Raw genomic sequence first — 9613 nt, forward strand, 5'->3', positions numbered from 1 at the left:
TAAGGACGTTTATACATAGTTGATAGCACCTACAACATAAAGTCTTCTATATTTGTTCATTTCAATCTAAAAAAAATGTCTTCTACACCTAAAGTTAAAGTTTCAATTTGTTGGGATGACGAAATTATACATGACGGAAATAGCGTTTATTATAACTGTCCTCCCAAACACAATTCTAAATATCCAATTAATGTCCGATATCATAAATTTATTTCATCAATTTATAAAAGAAAGGGTATAAACAGTATGTATTAAATTTGATTGTAGTCGAAAAAAACCATACTTCATTTTTATCACAAGGACAAGTAAATTTTGGAGTGGATTATTTGAAATTCCAGATAACCAAAAAAGATAGTGGATTATAGCAGACGAAAATTGTAAAAATGAGGGGTTTACCTACTCTGGGGCTCGTTTGACCTTGAAAATGTGTTTTTTGGCCATGGCGATCAACTGGCTCCATAACTAAGGTGTCAACCAATGTTCATGTAAATTTTCGACAAAAATGACGTCGAAATTTCAGATCACCAAAAAAGACGGTAGACTATAGCACACAAAATCAGCAGAATGTGAATTTACCTACTCTGGGTTCGTTTGACCTTGCAAATGGGGCATTTTGGTTGTGGTGACCAACTGAATCTAACGCTAAGGTTTTAAAAGATGTCCATGTAAATTTTGGCAAAATTGACGTCCAAATTTAGAATCGTTGAAAATCTTAAGGATTATAGCACACGAAAATTGACAAAACATGGGGGGATTAACTGCTTTGGGACACGTTTGACCTTGAAATGTGTTGTTTTAGCCATGTTAACCAATAGGCTCCATAGTTAAAGTTTTAATAGACATTTATGTAAATTTTTGGCAAAAATGACGTCAGAATTCTGGATCACCATAAAAGATGCAGTATAGCACACGAAAATTGGCAAAATTATGGGTTCACCTGCTCTAAGGCACGTTTGACCTTGAAAATGGATTGTTTTGACCGTGGTGACTAACTGTCTCGATAGCTAAGGTCTTAACGGGCGTCGATTTAAATTTCTGGCAAAAATAATGTCAGAATTTTGAATCATCAAATAAGATGGACTATAGCACAAGAAATTGACAAAATGGGGAGTTTAACTGCTCTAGGGCTTGTTTGACCTTGAAAATGGACCGTTTTGGCTGTGATAACCAAATGGATTGATAGCTAAGGTCTTAATGGATGTCCATATAAATTTTTGGTAAAAATGGCGTCGAAATTCTAAATCATAGTGGACTATAGCACACGAAAATCAGCAAAATTAGGTGTTTACCTGAATAGAGGCTCATTTGACCTTGAAAATAAGTCGTTTTAGTCATGGTGACAACAAAAGCTAAGATGTTAAAAGACATACATATAAATTTTTCGCAAAAATAACATCGTAATTTAGGATCACGATAATAGATGGTGGAATATAGCATACGAAAATTTGAAAAACAGGAGATTTAGCTGCTCCGGGGCTCATTTGCCCTTGAAAATGGATCGTTTTGGCCATGGTTTCAAACTTACTCCATAGATAAGGTCTTAATGGATGTCCATGTAAATTTTTGACAAAAATAAATTCAGAATTCTGGATCACCAAAAAAGATGTTGGACTATAGCACACGAAAATTTACAAAATTAGGGGTTTACCTTCTCTAGGGCTCATTTGACCTTCAAAATGGGTCGTTTTAGCCATGATGACCAATTGGCTCCATAGCTAAGGCCTTAATAGATGTCCAAGTAAATTTTCGTTAAAAATGAAGTCGAAATTCTTGATTACCAAAAAAGATGGTAGACTATATGATAGAAAAATCGAGAAAATTGGGAGTTAACCTGCTTTGTGTTTGTTTAACCTTGAAAATGGATCGTTTTGGCTGTGGTGACCAAGTAGCTCCATATTTAAGGTCTTAACGGACGTCCATTTAAATTTTGAAAAAAAATGATGTTGGAATTATAGATCACCAAAAATTTCACGGACTATAGCACACGCATATAGAGAAAATAAAGGTTTACCTCTCTATGACTTGTTTGACCTTGAAAATGGGTCGTTTTGGATATGGTGACAAACTATATCTATAACTAAGGTCATACCTGATGTCCACTTAAATTTTTGGAAAAAATATCGTCAAAATTCTAGATGACAAAAAATTCCATGGACTATAGCACACGAAAATTGGCAAAATATGGGTTTACCAACTCTAGGCTCGTTTGACCTATAAAATGGACCATTTTTGTCGTGTTGACCAACTGGATCCATAGCTAAGGTCATAAAGGACATCCATATAATTTTTTTGCAAAATAATATCGGAATTCCGTATCAAGATAAAAAATGGTGAATTATATAACACACGAAAATCAACAAAATTGGAAGTTTAGTTGCTCTAGGTTCGTTTGATCTTGAAAATTGATCATTTTAGTCGTGGTGACCAACTGGCTCCATAGCTAATGACTTAATAAAAATTTCTGAAACTTTGTGGCAAAAATAACGTCGAAATTCGGGATCACCAAAAAAGATAGTGAACTATAGCACTGAAAAATCGACAAAATGGTGAGATTACCTTCTCTGGGGCTCGTTTGATCTGTAAAATGAGCCGTTTTGGTTGTGGTGACCAACTGGATCCATACCAAAAAATATTGTGAATTATAGGACACAAAAATCGTTAAAATAGGAGGTTTACCTTCTCTAGGATCTTTTGACCTTGAAAATGGATTTTTGGCTCAATTACAAAGGTCTTAACAGAGTTTAATGTAAATTTTTGGCAAAAATGATGTTGGAATTCTGGATCACCAAAAAATGTTGGACTATAGCAGATGAAAATTGGCAAAATGGGGAGTTAACCTACTCTTGCCTCGTTTGACCTTTAAAATGGGTTGTTTTTGTCGTGGTGACTTACGACTCCATGTCTAAGGTCTTAACAATGTCAATGTAAATTTTTTGGCAAAAATAGCATCGAAATTCAGGATCACCAAAAAAGATGGTGGACTATGCATACAAAAATTGATAAAATATGGGGTTTACCTACTCTGGGACTTGTTTGACCTTGAAAATGAGTTGTGCTGGCTATGGTGACCAACTGACTCCATATCTAAGGTCTTAACATACGTACATGTAAAATTCAGCAAAAATCATGTCGGAATTCTGCATCACCTAAAATCTCATGGACTATAGCACACGAAAATCGGCAAAATGAAGGGTTCCACTAGTGTGAGGCTCGTTTCACCTTGAAAATGGGTCATTTTGGTCATAGTGTATCTAAGGTCTTAATGGAAGTGCATGTAAGTTTTTCACAAAAAGTTACATCGAAATTCTGGATCACCAAAAAATAATGGACTATAGCATACGAAAATTGGCAAAATGGGGATTTACTCGCTCTGGGCTCGTTGAACCTTGAAAATTGATTGTTTTGGACACGGTGGCCAATTAGATCAATAACTAAGGTCTTAATGGATGTTTATGTAACTTTTTGGTAAAAATAACCTCGAAATTTTGGATCACAAAAAAAAGATGATAAATTATAGCACATAAAAATCGATAAAATAGAAAATTTACCTGCTCTGGATTTCTTTGACCTTGAAAATGAATCGTTTTGACCGTGGTAACCAACTGACTCTATATAGTTACTAATATTTGTATTATGTGGGCAACAACTAATAAAGAATCTTAACAAAATGGTACTTAGTTGATACTACATACACCACTTGTGATAATATTCTTCTTTGTAAAATAGAAATCATTCTATATATAACTTAAAAGTAAAATTACAATATATGTGAATTCAGAATTTCAATTTTATAGTATAATTAATGTGAATTACTTTTTAAACAAAGTTTATTTCTTGTTAACGGTTGATTTGTTATATTAAAGAGAAGTATACTTTATCCAAATTCCATAGTGTAAATAAGCCAGCATTAATAAGATTTTTGAGATGATTCACACATATAAAAATAGTTTTCGAATGCAACGATGAGGAGGTGAGAGATTGACTATAGTGAAGTTGGAAAAACATAAATAGTATTTTTTACTTTTACTTTTTTGATAGAAAAAAACTATATCTACTGTTTTCATAGAAAAAGTATTAGTTCTTACATCACTAACTTAAGTATCTAATTATCAGTTTTCACATCTCTTTTCATCTCAAAACTAAGATATATTTATATTTTTAGACAATCTTTTTTATATAAATTAAATTTTTTTACATAAATTAAAAAATTAGATATAGTAACTGACATATATAGGGGAGCTGTGGGAGGAAGGGGGGGGGGGGGGTTAAAAGTAAAGTTGAAGAAGGTATCCAAATGATTTTCGCCCATTTTATTAAAGTATCGATCAACGATATTTTTGAGGTGATAGTTCACCAATCTTATTAATGCATTATTATTTGCCGTTGCCTATTATATTTATTAACTACAATAATGTTGCGGTCCCTTACACTGCATCACCCTCAAACATCATCTTATGTAGATGGCAATGTAACAATCTCATCAATACACTTATTGTCATCGCTTATTATATTTTTTGATAGAAAAAAATTATATCTACTGTTTTCATAGAAAAAATATTAGTTCTTACATCACTAACTTAAGTATCTAATTATCAGTTCTCACATCTCTTTTCATCTCAAAACTAAGATATATTTATATTTTTAATTTTTTTTTAATAAATTAAAAAATTAGATATAGTAACTGACATATATAGGGGGGCTCTGGGGAGGGGGGGGGGGGTTAAAAGTAAAGTTGAAGAAGGTATCCAAATGATTTTCACCCATATTATTAAAGTATCTATCAATGATATTTTTGGGGTGATAGTTCACCAATCTTATTAATGCATTATTATTTGTCGTTGCCTATTATATTTATTAACTACAATAATGTTGCGGTCCCTTACACTCCATCACCCTCAAACATCATCTTATGTAAATGGCAATGTAACATTCTCATCAATACACTTATTGTCATCGCTTATTATATTTATTAATTATTAGTAATGTTGCGAACCCTTACGATCCATTACCCACAAACATTATCTTTTATCACAACTACTATGTACTAGCCACTCATAATCAGGGACGGACCCACATTGATTAGAGTGGGTTCAATGAAATCCACTTCTTCGAAAATATTTGTATTATACATATATAAATTATTTGTGAAGTTGTGTGTACAAAAAAAATGAGTACACTCTACTCACCCTGCAAATCCAAATAACTATTTTATTCTTTTTTGTATTTTCCCTTTTTAATTAACTAGTAAATGCAAACTATTATAGTTCTACGCTTCTAGTTCATGTGAAATAGCAATATGATATTCTAAATTTGTTGGTTAAGTTTTCTTTTTATATATGCTTGTATTTGACCATTATTTTTAAATTGTCAATAATTTAGGCTATATATTTATAGCTTTTAAATATTCTCTCCAGTCCATATTATTTGATCATTTTCCTTTTAACATAATAAAAATCATAAAGAAAAAAATAATTTAACTAATTCATCCCTCTTGCAAATTTTATAAACAAATGTGGACGCTTTCAAAAAAAATAAACTAAAAGGGTAATATATGAAAATTTTCCAGGTGTTAATACTAAACATCAATTAATAGAAATAGTGTGACAACATAGATCAATAATTATTTCTTATTATAGATGTGCTAAGTCAAACAGTAACAAATAAAAATAAACAGAGGTGATACTTAAGAGTCAAAATGGTTTACATTTGGACTCAAACTAGTACTACATATTTTAGGGAGTGAAGGGAAAGTGAAATTTCCCTCTAAAAGGCTTGTGGCTATTAATTTATAGGCAGCTTCTGTAAAATGCATTCCATCCCAACTAGCATATATTGAAGGGTCACTGCAAATATTTCTTGCTGTTGGATCCCCACATAATTCAAAAAGTTTATAGTTATATGGACCTCCAGCTCCACAACATGCAACTAAGGCTCCTTTTGTAAATCCTATAAAAAAAATACATCTACATTAATTGATCAATGATTATATATGTATACTTATAGTACTCAAGAGTTGAGTTATAAACACACTTCAATTATTTTAACATTTTGAGTTTTATATCTGAATGATCACTCAATAGTTAGTAACACTGCAACAAAAATAATTATTAGCTGCAATTAAGAATTGATTACCGCTAAATATGTATTTTTATGGTAATTGTCACTCTTTGTATATGTCTCTAAAGTTTTAGCGACATTGGTTCTAATGACACTTAACTAATGTCGGTAAAGACTTTAGCATTCTTTTTTAATGTCAATATTTAATACTGCTAAAAGCTGTTTTTGTTGTAGTGTAAAATACATTTTGATTAATTTTTTATGATGTGTGTACATTTTCTCTTTTGTTTCGAATTTTTTTGTCACGTGACACTCGATGTGAAAAATATAATTCCAGCGTGGCAAATATAATAGTAAATTAATATTAGGTTAAAGATTAAAATTATCGCAATATAAATTAATTTATTTCAACCGTGACATTCAACGACTCTTTCTCCATCTTCCTTGTTGTGGTCTTGTCTCTGTTGTGACTTTTATATCTCTAGCTAATTGAAAAGAGGAGAGTTTAAAGTTTTAAAGAAGTCGATTGAGAATATATTTTGTAATGTAACAACGAATAGAATTGTTATACATGTCAGGTGGACGGAGATTTTATAGATAAACACGCCTAGAAGCTTTTCTAGACAAAAATTGGTCTAGTAAACATCCAGGTGTGTTTTGTTAATCACTGGGTGATAGTTCAGGAAACTCACACGCTCAATAATTCAGGTATTAAGTTAAATGTGTTTTTGACTCTTAACTCTATATCTATACTTAATATTTAAACCTAGATCGTTATCTTTCGAGCGGTCAAAAAACGTACTCCCTTCATGTCATATTAAAATCAGACAAATAAATTGAAACGAGAGTGTAGTTGTTGCATACCATATGTGTTTGGAGAGAGATAAAATTGCATGGCAGCATTGTAGTGGTCAGCATAGATGATTGTAACAGAAGGATGAAGCTGTCTAACAAGATGAAGTTCCATTTGAAGAAGCTTATTGTAATTCTTGGAAAATTGGTTTAGCCAATTAATACAACCAGTAATTGGATCATAATCTTCCTTATTTGAGTCCATAAATATTGTTAAAAGAGCTGTTGAGCATCCTAGGGGCATACTCCCTGGAACTACCACTCTACTTGCTCCAAACTTAATTACTTCCTGCGGTCCAATAACATCGTATATTTATGACTGCTATAGTAAAATATTGTTGTACAGAACATACATAAACGTGTGGATCTAGAAATTTTAATAAGGATGTTCAAGAATATTAGTGTATGGTTGTCAAAATAAAAAACAATATTGTGTCATGAAATTTAAACTCGAAACTCCTCCTTCATTCAAATGGACACTCATTACCACTGCATCAAAAGCATAGCTTTTTTCAAGGACGCACAACTTTATATATATATATGTATATATATATACCTTGAATAGCTATAGCTACGCTTCTTTATATATATAAGATCCGTTTCAAATAAAAATGACAATCACGATTATAGTAAAATATTATTATAAGTAACATATAATATAAGTTATAACATATGTAGCTTAATATGGAAGATTGGTTTCACATTAAAAAAAAGAGCATTACATTATATTACAGAGGATTATTATTATAGAGAAGATCTAATTATATTTTTTAAAATGTCATTTTTTAATTATTAGAAACAACTCTAAATTTTTAAAAGTTTTATAAAGTAAAAACATAACATAACAATAATAAAAGGCAATAGTTTTAAAAAGCAACAACATAACATTAATAATAAAAAAGCAATGTATCTTTTAAAAATAAAATTCATTTTTAACAAAATGTATCAAAATTTATTTATTTATTAATTAATTATTGATATTGTTGTTAATTAATTTACCTTTATAACTGAGCTAATAGTGTTGATGACTGCTGGAACATATGATTCAACCTTTTCCTTAGTGTTATTTCCAAAGAAACCATAGATGAAATCATTTCCTCCAATTTCTCCCACAAATATCAATGAATTTTTTAGAAATTCCTTGCACTCTATAAATGTGAAATATTTATTATAATTAAAAAAGAAAAAAAAGTAAATTGACATAAAATGTTGAATAAAACTTACACCAAACACATTGTCTGAAATATAGTTAATATTAGATGTTAGGTAGTAAAAAATGTTTAGGTTTTTTTCCAAAGAGAGTAAATTTTTAGAAAATTAAGTTCAAAATAAGTACCTTTTAAAAATTCGATAAAACTCTCATAATTGTTTAAATACTTTTACAATCAATTATTTTTTAAAAAATATACTTTTAGTATGAAAAAGTTTGTGTTTGACCAATATAAATTCTTAAAACATTTTTGATCTTTGACCAAAGCTTTTTAAAACTGCACTTTTTTCAAAAATATTTTCCAAAATATTACTTTAGGAGATTATTTTTTTTAAAATAAAAAAACAAAAAAAAAACTTTTTGAAAATTAGATTTTGCTACTTCCCAACCACAACACTTATTTTCACTCAGCACTTTTGGCCAAACAACTCACTTTATTAGAATAATAAATTTATCTTTTTTAGGAAGAAAAAAAATTACATTTGCTCCGTTTAGAAATTTAATCAAACAGACTATTAAATTAATTAGTCAAATATAAATATAATTTCTATAAAGTGAAATGTGTACCTGAGGGAAATTTGCAATGGGATGAGAGCATTTCTTTTAACCAGCCCAATTGAGCCACTAAAGACGCATTGGTCGTGGTTTTTACTCCCTTGTTCGATAAATAGGTAGGATCAAGCGCCGTTGATCCTCCTACCGCAAAATTCACACCTTGTGTGAATTTCACATTATCTTTTTCTCCGAAATATGCTGGTATTAACGGTAGCCCCAAACTCTCCGCTACATATACAACAAATATACAATTAAAAACCTTATAAAAATGAAATGAGAATCATTATATACATAATTGAAATTTTTGTATACACATACGTACCAATAAAATCGATAATTAAACGACCATTGGAAAATCGACCAGTAGGACGATGAAAGAATGTTTCTCCATAAGGCAAGCGAGCGAAATAGGGAGAAGGATTTCGATATCGAGTTAGATAAAATTCGTTTCCAGTATCAGTTAGCGAATCGCCGAAACTAATAATAGAGTTGAAGCATCGTAGTGATATTAATCGTTGACCTTCAATGGAATTTAATAAAACCAAAAAGATAATGAAGGCAATTTTACTCAAACAAAAAAACATTTTTTTTTTCTAATTTTAAAAACAATTACCAATCACCCACACAACTTATAAGGATATATATGTATGGCCAAGGACTACCGGTCAATTAATACATAGTTTTTTTTTTTTTTGAGGATATTTAATCGAAAGATGAAAATTGTTAATTTTTAATATGAAAGGATCAGAAAAAAATATTTTAAGGATGTTTTTGGTTAAAAACTATCAACTTTCAAATATTTAACGGATGTTTTCTGCTAAAACAGATATTTTAAGAATATAGTTTAAATTTAACGTATACTTTAAGAATGATTAATTTATGGCTAAAAATTATTTAACAAAAAGATGAAAATTATTAACATTTAAATACTTAAAGGAT

General features: G+C 30.2%; 1 protein-coding gene across 1 annotated transcript; it reads right to left on the reverse strand.

The window, feature by feature from the left end:
* Nucleotides 1-5613: 5613 nt before the first annotated feature.
* Nucleotides 5614-9369, reverse strand: LOC101256225 (GDSL esterase/lipase At1g28610). Its single transcript, XM_004248094.5, has 5 exons — nucleotides 8997-9369; nucleotides 8687-8902; nucleotides 7909-8057; nucleotides 6922-7198; nucleotides 5614-5946 (listed from the first exon to the last, which is right to left on the reverse strand). Exons 1-5 carry the CDS (start codon nucleotides 9256-9258, stop codon nucleotides 5684-5686), a joined length of 1167 nt encoding a protein of 388 aa, XP_004248142.1. The 5' UTR covers nucleotides 9259-9369; the 3' UTR covers nucleotides 5614-5683.
* Nucleotides 9370-9613: the final 244 nt, after the last annotated feature.

This window comes from Solanum lycopersicum, chromosome 10 (genome assembly GCF_036512215.1).
Source record: "Solanum lycopersicum chromosome 10, SLM_r2.1".
Classification (NCBI taxonomy): domain Eukaryota; kingdom Viridiplantae; phylum Streptophyta; class Magnoliopsida; order Solanales; family Solanaceae; genus Solanum; species Solanum lycopersicum.